General features: G+C 39.4%; 1 protein-coding gene across 2 annotated transcripts in view; it reads right to left on the reverse strand.

Annotated features, from left to right (window-relative positions):
* Positions 1 to 18,921, reverse strand: part of FCHO2 (FCH and mu domain containing endocytic adaptor 2) — a 99,353-nt gene that overhangs the window by 33,648 nt on the left and 46,784 nt on the right. For both annotated transcript variants that reach the window (XM_088130116.1, XM_088130115.1), the window contains exons 12-15: positions 6,642 to 6,698; positions 5,664 to 5,840; positions 2,962 to 2,986; positions 174 to 216 (exon numbers count right to left, since the gene is read on the reverse strand). In XM_088130116.1, the coding sequence (XP_087986242.1) occupies positions 174 to 216; positions 2,962 to 2,986; positions 5,664 to 5,840; positions 6,642 to 6,698 (302 nt within the window). The remainder of the gene's footprint in view (positions 1 to 173; positions 217 to 2,961; positions 2,987 to 5,663; positions 5,841 to 6,641; positions 6,699 to 18,921) is intronic.

The following is an 18,921-nucleotide window of genomic DNA, read 5'->3' on the forward strand; positions in this document are numbered from 1 at the left end:
ACAACAAAACAGAATGAAGAAATTAATTTTAAAAATGAAAAATCAAAACACATTTCCCAATGCCTAAGCTGTAATATCAAATCCAACTGTGAACACTGCAATCTGGGGGACCCCCCCCCTGCAAAATAATATTTAATGCCTTTCAAAGCATGAATATCAAAGATGAAACTTACTCATTAGATGAAGCAGAAAACTTCGATTTTGTTAATTCTTCACCTATTTAAAAAGATATCATAATTGTTAAAAATATATTTAATTAACAAAAACAGCTAGGTTTTTATAAAAGGTGCAATCCCAATTGATAAAAGTGGAAACAAAAACCTCACTCAAATGTTGAAGAGAAATTGATATGTACTATAATTTAAATTATCTGGTTTTGCCATATTTTGCTCAGATGTGCTTCCTATCAAATACAAATTATCATATAGGGGATATTCCAGGAACAAGGAGGAGATGACAACAGTACCAGATGTCTGAACCTGCTCCAGCAACATTGTCTCCTCTCTCACCATATGACCATCTTAACACTAACTGTCCTGTTGGAAGGGAGCCCAAAAAATTAAAGATAAAGAATTTGATTTTTCCTCCAGTAGATCTGGTATTGTTTGATCACAATGTTAAATGTAATCATTTATAACTTACCATTATGTGTCATAAATGCAATGTATGTACTGTATATAACTTTAAGAAAAAAAAGTGGGATATAAAACAATGCAATAAATAAATAAAAGTTGTAAAACCTTTACATAACAAGGCAACTTATCCTATATATTAATCTAAACTAAAGCTTTGAATTTTAGGTTGAATCTGTCTTCATATAAGACAGGGACAATCCTCCAGATTGCTGAATCAGTAGTCCCCCCTTCCTTACAAGAACAGAAAGCATCTAAAATCTTTGGCTCTTCAGATATTGCTGAATTACAATGCCAACAGCCCCAACAGCTCCTGAGGAAAGAATCAATTCTTAACAATTCCCTTCCCACATCATATATCAAAATGGCAACAAATTGATTTTTAGCAGTGAAGTAATTAACAGTTAGGAAACTAACATCTGGAAAAGGAAAAAGAATTGTCTTAAATTACTATGTTGAAATAAACTTTTTTTTCCTGGGAATTCAACATATAGGTAATATACTGAACAGGGTGTAAATGAGATGAGATGCAACTTTCCAGAATTTGAATATTTTTAAAAAATGAGCAGAAGTAGGAGAGGGGCATTTAGATTAGGTTTTCCTTTCCTCTTGTGCCATTGTTATTCTTTTCAATCTAACAGAATGCTGGAAATAAATTATATAAAGAAGCTTAGAATTATGTCAGTCCATCAGTACAGTAACTTTCTGAAAACTGAATAGAACTTGATTAAATTTGACTGGGGGAGCAGGGGAGAAGTCAGCAAGAGAAATAGTGAGTTCAAAAATGGGCCAAATCTGATTAGGGATTCTGGAGAAAAAAATTCCCACCCTCTGGACATCCTTATAGGAGACGCACTTGTGGAATGAATTGGAATCTTGTCAAATCTTTCTTTGTAAGCCATCCTCCTTCATCCTTCCTGATCACATGACTCTGAGGGGAGTATTATTAATGAATTGGAAAAAAATTCTGTAAGTCATGCTCTATATGCCTTCCCTACTTAGCCATTCTTTCCAACTCAACAGAATGTTGTAAATAGATTGTGGAAAGGGGCTCAGGACTACAATATGTCTATCAACCAGTAGGATAACTCTCCAAAACCAGAACAAAATGGAACCAAATTTGGTGTCATGGGAGAAACTAACGAAGGAAAGTTTGAGTCTGAAAATGGGCTGGTGATGGAGTTTGAAATGGGGTTATGGAGAAAAGCATTCTAGAAAAAAAAATCCCCAATGCACTCTTATGGGAGAGGTAGTTGGGCAGTGACTTGGAATATTGGCGACTCCTCCATTTTAAGGCCCCTCCCTCCTGCTCATGTATCCCAGAGCAGAGCATATGCAGCCTGCCTTGTGCTTCTCAGTGCACACATACAAAAAACATGACATGAGTGGAGAGTTAGACACTCACACATACAACACACACAGGAAACATGCATGCAAGGCACCTTGCTTAGCCCCTGCAACATGTTACTTGGTTACCTAGGGGGAAAAGAAGATGGCTTCTATGGCCACTGGTGTTAGAAAGAGTTGGAAAGGATTCTAGAAGCCATGCCCTGTATGCTTTCCCTACTTGTTTTAATTAAAAAGTGCTTCCCTTGCCCACCAACTAGGGAAAATAGCAGCAACAAAGAACAATGAAGAAAACAATACAATCCTCTCCCTCAGGCTACACCTTGATCTGAATGTACCATCTCAGCAACAGTTTGGTGATCAAATCATAGATTTCAATGTCCTGTCTAGTTTGGCTGTACACAGGAATGGATTTTTACCCTTTGAGTATGTAGGAATATAGATTTAAAATGTATAGGTTTGTTCTTATCAGTTCTCTCTGCTGTTCTAATGAAGACTAATTCTTTTAGCAGATACAGCCTGCAGGGCTCTAAGAAAACCACTTGAAGAAATACATGTAGTTATCTGCATGTTAAAAGCGCTATAAATATTAATTCATCATAACTTGAAGGCGACTCTCTTTTGATACAGACATAAAAATTTATTGTGCAATATATATTCTAGTGTCAGAATTTTTCTAAGTTCCCTTTACATCACCTAATATGACAGTGCCACTTCATTAACAAATATTGTATTAAGGATACATATTTGTATTTTGGTCAAGTGGCCAAAGATACAGTCTTTTAAAGTTGCTTACTTGGAAAAAAGACTGCTTTGAGTACTTTCAATACAGAAGAAAACAGATTACCTAGTACTCACACTATATATACATTTTTACATAAAAAAACGTGGATTGCACAAGTCTATTTTTATAAAAAGGACATTTAATCTAATGTAAACATAAGAAAAAATCACTGATAGTCAGAAATTCAGACAAACTTACTAGATGCATTCCGGTTCATTTGTGCCTAAATGTAAAGTAATGAAAAGACAAAGTTTAGTAAACACATATTATTTTCTTTGTAAATTAAGGGAGAAGTTGCAGGCAGGAAAATATTCCAAAGACAACTTCAGATATTAGCCGTAGCAAAATGAATGACAGATATAAATAAAATATCTAGGGTAAATGTTTAGGGTCTTAAATTTGGAACATGAGATGGCATCATTACAGTACCTTATAACTGTTTTATGCAATACAATCACCCCAGCCTAGTTGCTTGACATTACTATAGAAGTCCTCCCTGTTTTTCTTATCTGAGTTGGTGAGGCTGGCTAATATACCTTTCTAAATAATAATTAAAAAAATAATCATAGATTATTCAAATAACAGGTGTCACTCTATAGTGGAAGCCAATTATTCAAACAACCTTCATTTATAACAGTAGCTATATAAATGTGGTTTCAAACAGCCTCTGCATGGTGCTCCAAATTCTGAAACTATCATGAAGAATGTGCACCTAGCTAATAAGAAACTAAATGTTTGGAAAAGACCTAGATAAACAAAATAAATCACAACAGTAGTTTATATGAAATTGATACACCAATTCACTCTCTTGATATGAAATATTAATTACTGCATGGCCAATCAAAAATGAATATTGATTACTGGAACCATACTGCCTAAGGTTAGGTGCCTGTCATGACCTCCCGAAAGTAAGGAAAATCACCGCTAAAAGCTGCCTTGGAAATGCAGGTTGTAAACAAGCCCCATCCTAGCTTTAATTTGGGGAAGACCTGGGATTTCTTTTTTTTTTTTTTTTTAGGTTTAGACTTGTTAGGCAGAACTACTTTTCAGCTCTAAGATAAGAAGAATGGCATAATCCACTGTTCAAATCATACTGAGCTTAAAGAGACATCAGGAATGTCACAGAAGGCCAGTGCTATTACACAGATGTTGTTCCATCTTTTATAGGTCGTGCCTGGGAAGAAAATGGTAATTCATCATGGTAGAACACTGACATTAGCAAGAAAATTGTTGGCTTCTGGTGTTAAAGAGGAATACAACCAGATCTTGTTCTTATGGTATGAGGCTAATTAGATTCTAGGTCTGAAAAGGCTGACGACTTCATATTTTAAGGAAATCTGGCAACATGGAAATTTATCACAATATTCCTTTTTCTTTACCTTTTGACAAAATCAGAAACATTTTTTTTTTAATTACACTTAGGATTTTAGTGTCTGTCTTATAGTTAATTGGTTATTGCCAGGCAAACAATTTTACAATTTTCATGGCATAAACTTAACTCGCAGCTTTGAATGAACTGCTATTACAATCACAAAACATTACAGTATATAAAATCAGTTACAATATTCTAGCTGCATCACTTCCTTAATATTAAGCAGTATGATACTGCTAATTAAATATGATTTAGTACTTACAAGACTATGTCTCTGTTAGCATAGGAGATAAAATAAGCAAAACATAATTACACAGTTTTGTACCTGTTATATGTACAAAATGACATTCTTTTTTAACTTCCAAGGCTGAAGTATCAAGCTACAGTGTTAATAAAAATAAAGTTTAAAAATAACTGTATTATTTTAAAGGGCAATTTTTTTAAAAAAAAATCCAATGACCTGATAGTACCACTTTTTGTTTGATTGCATTTTGTAAGTGTCCCCCAGCATAGTGTATGTTTAAAGTTGCAACTATCCATCCAGCAGTAAATTTGGGCCTCTAGAATCTAAACTATCATGATGTTCCCACAATTTATATAAAATTGAACGTTATAATAAAGTAGTCAGCGCCATTTTAAAAAAAAATAATGTTGAGCTTTTATGGAGTTTTTGAATATATTATTGTAAACTACTAGAAATGTTTGATTAGATTGTATACAAGTATTCATCAATCAATCAATCGGAATCTATGGACTAACTTGAAATATCTTCAAACAGACAAGTTAAATCTCTTTCCCCTACACATCTGGGAGAGTTTCTCATAACTGCAACAGAACAAAAGTCAATGGACAATGGGAGTGAAATATGGGAATGATTTCACTTCCACCATCTTGAAACAAATTCAGATTGGGAAAAGATTTGCTGTGTTACTCAGAATTATCCCTACACATTGCAGGCTATCCTTAGTAAACTTTCTGTGACTGGCTATACTGAAGAAACTTTTCTTGTTTCTCACATTTCAGATAGTATGAATAAAGGAGTCCAACAAAAAATATTACTTTGCATCAGACAATGGATAGGACTTAACTGACAAATTTCTAGCTCTCACATGTCACAAATAATTCAAATCTCTCTCTAGCTGAACGTAACTAAAACACCTGATTTCAATGTACAAATGATGCCACTCTGAGCTAAAAATACTATTTGTGCTTACTGAACAGGTATATGATACAGGGCTGCACAGGTTTGTAGAAAATAGCTTCAAATACTAGATTAGGGTACTCCTTTGTAAACTGAAGCTAACCTACTCAGCTGGTTTCTTTCCTTTGATGTTCTGTTTTTCTCACTCCCTATCTGTATTCATATATGTTCCTTGAATGTAACTGCTTCATTCTTTCTCTAAAAAGCTTAATACTACATTCTAAAACATATTAAAAATATTTGTGCTAAATGAGTTAACATTCCTAAGAAAGTATTAATCATGGTATATTGTCCCACTATACTAAAGAGTGTGCAAAGTTTACTTACAGATATAGCTGGTGAAAGTGTGATGTTTCCTATTGATTCTTTTAATTCATCCAAAGAAGGCACTGTATAATGAGAACTACAGTCTGAGTGCACAGGTTTGATTTCTACACGAAACTTTCTTGGTTCATCATCTTCAGAGTCAGAATCACTTGAGGAATAGAAGTGGTTTTCTTTGGCATGTTATTTGCAGTTAAGGAAATGGCTGATTGATCAATTAATGCAGGGTTCTCAAACAGTGCTGTGATAAATATATCCCAATCCAGTGAATGAACGAATCTCATTGGGGTTAGGGCTGAGCAAGAAATAAATATACTCCTTATATTTAATAATTAAATCGCAGTCCATATATCATGGAAAGGAAAGCCTGATATCTTATTACCTTAAATCAGCTTTCCATAAAACTCCTCTTAAAATGCTACAGCTTGAAAAACATTGGCAGGCTGTAAGCTTCTTTTAGCACTCTCACAGTCAGTATAGTTGCACTGAGATAACAGTACAGCACATCTATTCTGTCCCTTCCAGCTTAGCACTGGCTATCCCTCCCAATACTCACGTAATTGCTGCTTCCTCACAGCCCTTCTTCTCTTCCCCAGGCTGTAATAATTGCCTCTGCAGAATGAGAGTCAGAGTTTTGCATAGAAGCCTCACCCCTCTAGGCATAATTACCCTTTTTTAGAAAGGAAAAATGGTGTGTTAAAAAAAAGAAAAAGAAATAACAGGGCTGTGGAACTGTTGGATTGCCTTGCATTCAGAATACTTTTGCATCAAAAGGGCAACCTTGTAAGGAAAGCACTCTTTAGCAACCATCTATCCATTATCTTTCAGCCCTCTTGGAATTGAGACCTACACTCTGAGAATGCTGAGTTAATTAATAATATCATTATACACAATGACTGCAAACAGAATGTTTAAGGTTTATAAAACCACTTTAGTGCTTTATATATTAAAATAATGTATAATAAGTTATCAACAAAGGATATTCTGACAGTCTTTAGGTTTAATGCTATATCCTTCATCATCTACATCTGGAATGTTCTGGAAGAAAAACAACTTATTTTAAAATATTTTTCAGTAAAATTCATACTAGATGGAAACAGTTAAAAATAGTACATGAAAACAGTCAATTAAGTCTGAAAAGCCTTGGCTGAAGACATCTTTCTCAAAGCAGAAAGGACGAGGACTAAGCACAATTCCCAAAATGGGCCCTTCACAACCTTCCCAATGTGCCCATGACCTTTAGTGCATCTTTAAGGCCTCCCTCCTCCTGCTTAATATCCTGGCAGGTTATATTTTAATATGCTTATGAAAGCAGTAAGAGTGGAGACTTTAAAAATAAGAGAGCAGTGCCAGAGACAGTCATTAGTGCAATTTCTTGGGGTTAGCCACCAAAGCCAATCAACCTTTGATCTACAAACTTGCAGGAATAGAATAATCCTGACAAAAGTTATGTATTGCCTCTCCCCAATTACATCTGCCCACCCCATCAGGTCTGGCAGAGAAGGCATGCTATGGGTCCCGTCTGCTGGGGAATTACATTTGGTGGGTCCCAGGAGGTAGGCCTTCTTTGCCGTGGTGCCTACCTTGTGGAATCTTCTCCCCCCAGCAGTGAGATTAGCTCCATCCCTCTTAGTATTCCGTAAGTCCCTCAAGACCTGGCTATGTTGTCAGGCCTGGGGGTCCCAGGGAACTGGATAGATTTTGTGATGGCTCCCTTATTGTGGTTAATATCATTCTCTCTGTTTTGTGTGCTTTTTGTAGTCTTTTTAAATTGCAACTGTTTTTATGTACAGTTTAAGAACGAGTTCCATTCCCAAGGTCTGTCCTTAAATCGAATGTGTATGTAAGCTGGAACAATATTATTGTATAATACTGTATAAGTAGTATTGTGTAATGAACTTGAACCACTGAATATTTAATTCAAATCATTGTGTATTTAACTCAAATTTTGCTGCAATAGACTCTGTTCTTAACTATGGGTCGTCCTTAAACCAGGCATTCTTAACCCAGGGATTACCTGTATTTATTGTTTTTAATTAAGTGCTGTGTACCGCCCAGAGTAATTGTTATGTGAGATGGGCGGCTATATAAATATGATAAAAAATAAAAAATAAAAAGTTTGAAGATCAGAACATTCTAACCCTGAAACCTACTTCAAACTGGCTTCAGAGCAGGCCATGAGATTCAGGCTGCCCTGGACAGCCTGATGATCAGTAGTATGCAAAATATTTTGAACATATGAATTTGAAATGCCCATTCCATACTTATAAAATGTATGTAATATCCTGCTTCAAACATGAAACAAGTTCCAAGTTTTGAGCTCAGAATGGTGTTTTTTAAACTCCAAACAGTACCAGTCTGAAATATTCTGCACACCCTTATGGCTGTTTTCAGATCAACAGAGGAAGTATGACTCCTTGCTGTCTCCATATCATCCGTCGAAGTACCCTTCTAGATCACTTGAGAGATTTGGTAATAAGTTGTATTGTCGAAGGCTTTTACGGCCGGAATATGATGGCTGGTGTGGGTCTTCTGGGCTGTGTGGCCGTGTTGTGGAAGTTTTGTTTCCTAACGTTTCGCCAGCATCTGAGACCGGCATCTTCAGAGGGCAGGAACATGCTAATCACCCTCAGCAGCCACTTGTTAACAACTCAATAGAAAAAAAAAACCCTGCCTAACCCCCAGGAAGATACACACATATTCTGACACCAAAACAAGCAGCCACTCGTTAACCCAAACCCCCCCACCCCACCCCCTTCAGGTACCCTCGCTGATCTCTATAAATACCCACAAAAGGATCACATCATCCTGGGCACAGAGAGAACTGCTCCTGTCTGTGCTCCTGCCCTCTGAAGATGCCGGTCACAGATGCTGGCGAAATGTTAGGAAACAAAACTTCCACAACATGGCCACACAGCCCGGAAGACCCACACCAACCATTGGTAATAAGTTCTTTTTACAGTATTTTTATTCTCATCTGTCAGGAAATCCAATGGTGCTGCTAGGACACCTCAAAATACAGTAACCTCTGTAATATTCCATAAACACAGTAAATCCTATAATTAATCTTCATTCTTGCAAATGTGACTCAATACCTCATTACTATACAGTTAGACCACTGCAACATACTCTATAGGAGTTACCTTCAAAGACCATTTGGAAATTCCAATTGGTACAAAATGTGGTGGCTCAGTTATTGGTGGGTGTTGTTATCTGCTAGGAGCACCTTACATCTATCCTATGGATGCTACATTGGTTACCGATAGGTTTCCAGGTAATGCTGATTTTGACATATAACATCTATAAAAGGTACTTGTTCAGGTACCTGGAGGACTGCTGCCTCCTACCAGAAGTGGCCAATCCAGTATATGCATCCTCAGAGAAGCTGTTGACCACAGTGAATTCATATTAGATTAGGCATTGAATAAATGGAATAAATAAATTCTATCTGTATTCATTAGCATATCCCAATCAGAGTAGCCATGATAGTGACAGTTGGCTCAAGGAAATAATTATCATGAATCTGCACTATTATCCTCAACCCCACAGGACAAAATTTTACATCAGTGTACAATCATCCTTTTCTCCAAATTGCCATTAATATATTACTTAAGATATTAATTATTAAATTAATAATACCGAAGATGTGCTATAAAAGAACAAACGCAGGCTGCCTACCATTTTCTGTTCAGAAGAGCAACAATACTTATTTTTGAAATAATTTTCCAATTATCAAGTCAACACAGTCTGTGTAGCTTGGGTGAATATTATATAATTTTTATGAGCTATTTTGAATGGAAAAAAACCCCTAAAATCAATCACTGATGGAAGCTTCTGACAAAATGTTTATTAGCTTTCCTAAAAGGACTTTGTATACAGTATTTTCTCCTTACATGCTATTAAGTGGCTACCAAGAGTTGTTTTGGATTGTAACATAAAATAATCTCTGAGGAAATAAACTCCATAGATTTTCAGATGATTATAGTTTCTGACTTAGCCTAATTTTATCCATTCCATGTAATTATTCAAAAATAGTATTTTAAATACTTGATTAAATTTTGTTGGTTTAAAATGTTTGGTCTAGCCGTTTTTACCTACTTATTTCACTGCATCTAATTACTTTTATTTCAAAGTATAAAAGACAAGTAGAGACCAACTGATAAAATACCTGACCATAATAGCAACAAAATAACCTAGATGTAAACTTCTTTAAATTTATAACATTCTACTAAGATACAGGTAGTCCCCGGGGTAAGAATGCTTGGGTTACAGACGCCCCATAGTTAAGACAGAGCCTAATGTAGCAAATATTTGAGTTAAATACACAATAATTCGAGTTAAATACACAATGGTTCGAGTTTATTACACAATACCACTTATACAGTATTATACAATAATACTGTTCCGGCTTACATCCAAATTCAACAAGGACAGACCTTGGGAAAAGAACTCGTTCTTAAATCAGGGATTACCTGTATTACTGTTTGAGAAGGCAAAGTTTTATTTGGTTCTATTATAACACCTCTGGGAAATTTGTGGTAGACTGATTAAGAGTTCTAATCCCCAATACTGACCAATAACAACAAAATGAACCTGCCCATTATATGCTGAAATCAAGAAAACATGGACTAAAACAATTAACCTAAACTGCTTGCATTTCTGATAAACAAGACTATATAAATAATATTCTTATATACTTTGCTATGAATCTGAAGCTCTGTCATTTGAAAATGTTTTTTATTCTCATGGAATACTGTTCGTATTAGCTGGTATGCCCACAATTTTACCAAGAGGTCAAAGCATATTACAGTTGTGTGGAATAATAACTTGTCCTGCTAAATCAATTAATACCAGTATAATTTCATTATTTTACAGATTATTCTTTTGTATATATAAATACAGTGCTGGTAGGTAGTACAGATAGTCCTCGAGTAACAACCATTCATTCATAAGTTATGGTGGCATAACTAAATGGTAGTTATGCCCAGTCCCTGAAGTTATGGCCACTGCAGGGGTGCTTCAGTTCCCACCATCCGCCTATCTCCCCCCCATCTCTGCCCTTTTGGCCTGTGTTCTGCTGGCCCTGCCAGCAACACTGGCCATCTGTCCCAGCACCCATGCTGCCCTGCACTTGCTGACCCTGCTGCCCTTGCCACCCTACGTTTGCTGGCCCTGCTTCCCCTACCAGCCTTGCCACCCCAACTGACCTTTGCCATCTTCTTCCTGTCACTGCTGCTAAGGCGTGCCCGGCCTGGCCCTTCATGAAGCAGCTGCTGGCCACACCAGGTGTTCTTCCCAAGGCCGCGCCTGCCCCTTGTCCAAATCATGCATGGCTTTGTCCTTCTTTTGCCCTGGTGTAGCTAGGACCTTCTTTCATGCACCTGCCTTCTAAAACCTTGTGAGAAGACCGCACACAATTTGGATAAAGCCAAGGACAAGGGGTGGGCACAGCCTTGGGAAGAAAGCCTGACATGGCCAGCAGTTGCCTCACGAAAAGCCAGGCTGGGTGTGCCTTGTCAGCAGCAGCAGGAAGACAGCAAAAGTCAGCTGGGGGCGGCAAGACCGGCAGGGCCAGTGAGTGCAGGGTAACAAGGCCCACAGGGACAGCAGGCCCAGCAAACACAGGGCAGCAAGGCCAGCAGAGATGGTGGAGTGCAAGTCCAAAAGGGCAGAAATGGGAGGGAGATAGGCGAGTGGGGGGAGTTGAAGAGGAGGCAATCCCTTACTTTACCAAGACTCAGGGCTGGGAGGGACCAAGCCAGGAGTGGCTTGGATCGGGGTAGGTCCTTGGCTAATGACTGATGGGATTCAGTTAACACAGCAACCGGAACTGCTGGGATTGCTCTCACTAAGCAATGCAGTTAAGTGATGTTGCACTTTACAACCGCACTGCTTAGCAGTGGAAATTCTGCTCCCAACTGCAGTTGTAACTTGAGGACTACCTGTAGTGGATAAGCTTTCTTTAAAGTAGATTATTTATCATTACAGTTTTTAATTAAACAATTGTCTAATAAACTTTCAGAGAACTGTTTTTTCTTAGAATAGAAACCACTATTTAAAGTCATTTGTATAAATGTCAGCCTTCCCAGGTAGACCAGACAGGAAACATGACCAGATGAGCTAATTCTACTTTACTGTAAGGCTATGTTAATAGAATCTTGCAAGTCTGAAAGTACAAATCTCCCGCCATCTCTTCTACAGCCTGATAAGTTAGAGAGGTTTCTAAGTTTTTTTCTCTTCCCGGTAACCAGCTGTGGGCTATACCTTCTCTTATCTGATTGTTCTCTAGGCAGCATCTCTTCCCTCCATCTCCCAAGGTCATTCCCACATACCATTACATCACCCTCCCCTTCAGATTCATCCCTCCCGAGTTCCCAGGGGAATCAGGTTGTGGGCTGTGAGAATGAAATGCAACTGTGTTGCTCCCCACTTCTCCTGGTAACTCCCCAAGATCACGAGGTGCCTGGTAAATCATCTGCTCCAGTTCAGGTGACAACTGCCCCTCCACTGGGAATCTGTTGGTTTCCCCCACTCATATCCTGTATGCCTGGTGTGGAAGCTGTTCATTTCCCCATCCAGTCTCTTGCTATTCCCGAGGCTCCCTCCACCCCATAGAAGAACTCCTCCTGCTCATCTTGGTCAGCGCGAGACTCCTACAAGGCTGGTAGTTGGTGAGGATGGAGTTTGTTGGAGTATTGGTTGTGAAAGCGGTGCACCAATTGTGTCCCATGCACGTCCATGGCTGCCTCCCATGACCTTTCTGACTCTGGGTAGCCTTTCCAGTGTATCAAGTACTCGACTCAACTCTCCATTAGCCTCCGGATGGTGCAAAGAAGACAAATTTTAATATTTAATAAGTGCAAGAGGGCCTTCCAAAATTTGGAAGTGAATTGACTTCTTTGGTCTGTGATCACATGACTGACCAAGCCTCTATATCTAAAGACATATTTCTTGGGCCATTGGGAGGCTGTTGCAAGGAGTAAAATGGGCCAATTTGGTACATAAATCCACTACCACCAGTATGGTAGTATATTCCCACACTGGGGGAAGACCACTGATGACATCTAGAGAAACAGTGTCCCAGGACTGCGACAGGATCTCTAGCAGTTGCAATAACCCAGCTGGCTTACCAGGGAGTAGTTTTGCTCTATGACAGACATGACAAGAGAACATAATCCTTAATGTCAGCATGGATGCAGGGGCACCAAAATTCTCAGAAGGCTGTAAGTTGGGTTCTAAATATCCCCCCATGGCCTGCTGTTTTGCTGTCATGACACAGCTGTAGTAGCTCCCTTAGGGGAAGAGGCACATATAAACGTCCATTGTGAAACAGCTGCCCTCCCTCCACTGTGAAAGGCGTAGCAGTACCTTGTTGGGTCCCTAGAGGTCATCCATCCAGGCTGTGGAATATGCATCCTGCTGCTGCTGTGCCCTAATCCAATCCAAGAGATCACCAGTGTGTCTTCTTGGTCCCAGCTTTTCCTGTTGGTCTGATTTACAGTGTGACTCAAAGTTGGATGGCTGGAGTATCGTTGCAAGGGAGGGTATGACTGGGGGACCTCATGCTCTGGCTTATGTGAGAGGGCGTCTGGAAGTTTGTTCTGGGACCCTGGAATGTATGAGATGTAAAAATCGAAGCAGGAGAAAAATTGTGCCCATCTGATTTGCCGAGGGGTGAGAGATTGGGTGTTTTGTAGAACCTCTACATTCTTATGTTCGTATGAACTTGCATAGGGTGGGCTACTCCTTCCAGCAGATATCTCCATTGTTGAAAGGCATTTTTTACCACCAGCAACTCTTTATTGAAAATATCATAGTTCCTTTCTGCTGGGAGGAACACTCTGGATCAAAAGGCACACAGTAGTAAATCTGCTCCCCCTTCCTTCTGTGCCTGGAGTAGAACTGCTTCTACCACCACATCTGAGGCATCTGTCTGCATAACAAAGGGACAGGAGGGGGTGGGGTGGCAGAGGAGAGGCTGAGAAGCAAAGAGCTGTTTTAACTCTTGAAACGCTGCTTGCTCTTGGGTTGACCAGGAGAATCACCGACCCTTTCTTAGGAGCTGGGACAGCCGTTTTACAAGGTCAGCAAAATCAGGGATGAATTTCCTGTAGAAGTCAGCAAAGCCCAGAAAGCATTGCACATCTTTCACGTAACCAGCAGTGTGTGTGTGTGTGATGACAGAATAGCTTGTACCTTTGCTGGATCCATCTGTATGCCTTCTGTGAAAATTCTGTAGCCCAAATAGTCCAATTGAGGCAGGTCAAATGTGTATTTTTTTAGTTTGGCAAAGAGCTTGTTCTATAATTTTTGCAATACATTTCTGACGTGTGACGTGCAAGGAGGGACCTTCGGAATAAACTAATATGTCATCAGACACTACAACATATTTGTCTAGAATTTCTGAAAATATGTCGTTCATGAATCTAGAAAAAAACAGCTCCACCAGAGCTGTTAACCAGGCCTGACGTCATCACTGTGTATTCAAACTTGCTGTACCTTGTATCAAAGGCTAAATACTTGTGCCTTTCATTCTGATTAGGTTGTAAGCACTTCTCAAGTCTAGTTTTGTAAAGACGTGTGCCTTTTGTAGCCGGTCTAGCATATCTGAGATAAGTGGGAGTGGATAATGATCTCTTTCACCCTTTTCAGGTTTTTGTAGTCATGAGCAGTATGCATGGGGGCTCCCTCCTTTCCCTTCAGAATGGCTACTGCTTCTCCTTCTTGTTTTTTGCACACAAAAAACATTGGTGCTAATACTGGTGAGTTGGAAGGGCAAATGAATCCCTTTTTGATGTTAATATCCAGATTAACTGATACTTGAGGATGGCTAACTCATGGGTAGACATGGGATACTGCCTGTTTGCTGGGATCTGGGCTCCTGGCTTCAAACTGATGGTGCAATCACAAGCCCAGTGTGGGGGTAACATGGCTGCTTCTTCCTCCCCAAACACATCTGCAAAGTCTGCATATTTTTCTGGCAACGCAGATCCTCCCTTGTTCTGCACTGCAGTGGCAGAGTAAACTTTCACTGCTTGTAAGTGATGTTGCTGGCATTTAGGGGAGGGGAATGAGTGTCCCTTGCTCCCAACTTATACCTGGATTGTGCATCTGTAGCCACTCTACTCCCAAAATTATGGGCACTTGCAAGGAGGCAGACACATAGAGCGTTATGATTTCTGTGTGATCTTTGATTGTCAACTGCAAAGGAGCCATGCACTGCAGAATTGGTCCTGCTCTTAGTGGCTGTCTGTTGATTGTCTTGACTATCAGTGAGCTTTCTAGAGCTTGAGTAGGCAACTTTAGTTTCTGTATTGTTTTTATATCTATGAAATTACTGGTGGTCCCAGAATCTACAAGAGCAGAAAGTTCCACCTTCTGCCTGGAATCTAAGGTAACAATAACAGGAATAATTAAGTATGCTTGCCTTTTTTCTGCTGTCTGAGCTCTCCTCAAATGGAGGGCCCCCCCTTTGGAGCTCCTGGGATGGGGGGCCTGCAAAATTTCCCTGGGGCACTGCTTGGAAGCAAGCTGGGCATTTGCTGGCTCAATGCTCTGTTGATCTACAAGTTCTGCATTTCACTGCTGTGTCAGACACTGGTGCTTTTATCGGGCATGATCTGGCTATGTGTCCTGGGGTCTCATAGTAAAAGCACTGCCCCTGATCCCCTCTTCTTTGCCTCTCTCCTGATGACAGGGATCTCTTGGCTGCTCCGATCTGCATGGATTCTCCCACGCTGGATTCTGAGGTGGTCATTGGGAGGGGTGATATGGGGGAAAACAGATTGTAGGACCTTTTCTCCTTACTCTTCCTTCCCTGCCTCAACTCTTCCAGTCGGGTGTCTATTATTACACAGTGCTGATGTAGTTCCCCCAGGGTATCTGGGGTGCCTTGCCTCACCAGCTCATCTCTTAGGTCTTCAGTCAGCTCTTCTCTGGTCAATCAGGGCTAAGTCATTCTACCCTACATCGCCAGTAAGTAATTTGAAGTCCGAAATATATCACTTTACTCTCCTCTGTCCCTGCTGAGCTTCCAGATGTCGACTAGCTATGATTCTCTGAATGGGATCCCCAAAGTGTCCTCTGAGTTCATGCATGAAGTCTTGCTAGTTGTCCACCACCGGATTGTTCCCCTCAACAAATAGTATTGCCCACTTAGCTGCTGCTTCCTTCAGCAAGCTCAGCACAAAAGTAACTTTGGTGCAATCAGTGAAAAACTCCACCTGCCTGCCTGCCTGCCATAAACATTTTATACCGAGCAATGAATGTCTGGAATTGATCCTGATCCCCTCTGAACTTCTCCAGCAAACTCCCATGGGAACACAGGAACATTGACTGGGCTGCCATCCGTTGTGTTGCTGCAGGTTGAGGCAAATTCTGCCCCAGTTGTTGTGTTAGTTGTATCATGGCATTTTGCAAATTGGTCATCTGTGCATCTACCTGCTGCTGGTGTTGCAACAACGCTGCTGCCAGATGCTCAGCAGACAGCAGAGTTCCTTGAGGATCCGAAGCCATTCCTGAAATTCCTCTCTTTGGAAGAGAGTAAGATAATGCAAGATTGATGTCAGCTTTCCCAGGTAGACAAGACAGGAAACATGACCAGATGAGCTAATTCTACTTTATTGTAAGGCTACATTAACAGAATCTTGCAAGTCTGAAAGTACAAATCTCCTGCTGTTTCTTTTATTGCCTGATAAGTTAGGGAGGTTCCTTTCTGAATTTCTTTCTCTGCCCGTTATCCAGCTGCAGGCTATACCCTCTTTTATCTGATCATTTCCTAAGCAGCAACTCTTTTCCCCATCTCCCAAGGTCATTCCCACATGCCATTACAATAAAAATATAGAAACTGGGCATAGCAATTCACAGCTTACCTCAGTGACGTTCAGATATTTCAATAATATTTACAAAATGTTTGGTTATAAATTGTACAGAATGAATCATGGCTTACTAAAACTGACCTCAGAGAAGACTGAATTTATGGAAAATATCTTGAAAATGATGACTTTTGGGGGAGGCATGTCAAACTGAAGACATCTCCGCAAAAGCGGAGCCGATGACTGTGGCAAAGACCAAAGAACTGGTGAATAGATTGATTCTTCAGAACCTCTCTGGATAAGGAGGATGGGAGATTGCCTACATGTGCTCTGGACAGCTGTTCCTCACAAGGAGACCACAGGACAGTGTTCTTCTGTGGGGTTAAGCACTCGGAGACAAAGGGATTAGCCATCTTGCTCAAACCATGGCAGAGCCTTTTAAAGGACACTAAGTTTGCAAGCCTCACTTTCTAATCACTTTTGGAAATTACCCATTAACCATCTTAAAGCTATTAGAGGCCTTCAGAACAACAAGTCTGAAAAGTTGCCTGGTGAGTTTAGCTTCAACTCTGAACAAAAGAATAATTTACTACAAGCTTAAGAACTTAAGTTACAAATGCATTAAGGGTCCAGTTAAATTTGGAATATTAACTTTTACTGCAAGATTTTGGAACTAACTATAAAAAGCAAATAGTTTCTCATGGGAACTAGAGTATTTTGGCTATCTTGGCTCATAATAAAGGTAAGTGACTTTATGATTTTAGAAACTGGACACTAGAGGGGAAATAAAAATGACAAATTAAGAGAATGGCCTGGAAAATGATTTCTTATTGGATCTACAAAAGAGGCTTGTTAAACCCTTGAAGAAGTCTGTGCAATGAGATAAAGAAGAAATGAAGAAAAATCAAATCCTATGACAATATTTGAATGAACTAAAGATTAAGACTGTTAGAAGTAAAAGAAAGGAATATAAAGTTGGTTTATTTGATCAAGGTTAAAATAAGACATTTTTTTATTTTAAGACATTATTTGCAAAGAATTATCTGGCAACCCTTTATGAACTTTTTGCTAACACCAGGATTGAAAAGTTGATGTTTTATGGATTTGCTTATAAATAAGGGATGGGATGGGGGATGAAGAGATATTTGTTTGTAACCTTATGGGGGCGAAGAGTCACTAAATTTGTCTATACTTGTTGTAATGAAGGTTGGAAGTCACTTCTTTATATATTTCTTTTCTTTATCTTTGTCATATTCTTTCTTTTCTCTTTTTTCTTGCACTTTTTATTCTTTCTTAGTATTTTTTTCTTTAGTTTGTATTAGTTTTTACTATTGTAATCAAAATCCTTAATAAAAAATTATATACAAAAAAAGAAAGAAAATATCTTTAAAATGATATAGAAAATAATTGTTCTTATATTCTGAAACTGTGATGCAGAATTAATCTATGGGGTAGATGGGAAATAAAATATAAAGCTTACTGTAGCATGAGCGCATTTACATGTGAATTTTTTTTTACTAATTATTAAACAAGGAATAACAAAACATCCAAATAAGAAAGTAAATACTGTAGGTTAATCCAATACATAGTTCATGACATTAGTTGTCGAACCACTAACTGCATGAATGACATAATTCCATCAGTGTAAAGCCATGCAAAAAACATTCTCTTCAAACTTCAAGCAATGATTTAAAAATCAACCTTAAAGATTAGAGATAGTTTCACTTTTTAATATTCTGTTACTCCTTAAACAAAATAAACCAAACCCATTAATTTTTCAGAAATAATATTAGAAGACCTAGTAATTAGACAGAAAACAACTTTGCCTACAATTTTTCAGGACATTCTGGAAAGTTATACAGGTAGTTCTTGATTAACAATGGTAATTGGAACTGGAATTTCTGTACTAAGCAATGCGGACATAAAGCGCAATGTTATGTGATCGCATTGCTCAGCAACAGCAATCCCAGAAGTCCCCACTACCATTGTTAAGTGAAGACCATGTGGGTCATTAAGTGAGGAACTCACATGACTGCAACATGGGAAGAGGCAGGGATCCATAACTGCTTGCTTACACTGCTGGAACTGTGTCCCAGGCAAGCAGACCGGTGGGCGAGAGCTATGTCTGGGTGTGTCAGTGCTACAGAATACGGGCAGCGAGTGGGCGGGTGCCGTGGGCAGTTGCTATGAAGTGCAAGCAGGCGCTGCAGGTGGGCACTAAGGAGTATGGGTGGGTGGGCACTACAGAATACAAGATCCTCATGCCACCCAGGGGCTTCTCAGGAGAAAAAATGGCAGGAGCAGGAGCAACTTGCGACCTCTTGCCAGCTTCCCCATTGATGTTGCTTGGGGGAGCAGGTAAGGTCACAAATGACGATTGTGTAACTGCAGGGTGCTGCAACTATCATAATTGTGAGCCAGTTGCCAAACACCTGAATCATGATCAT

The sequence above is a fragment of the Python bivittatus genome, unplaced genomic scaffold (genome assembly GCF_059951505.1).
Source record: "Python bivittatus isolate LINGU-HERP-01145 unplaced genomic scaffold, Pbiv_v1 ctg000850_np1212, whole genome shotgun sequence".
Lineage (NCBI taxonomy): Eukaryota > Metazoa > Chordata > Lepidosauria > Squamata > Pythonidae > Python > Python bivittatus.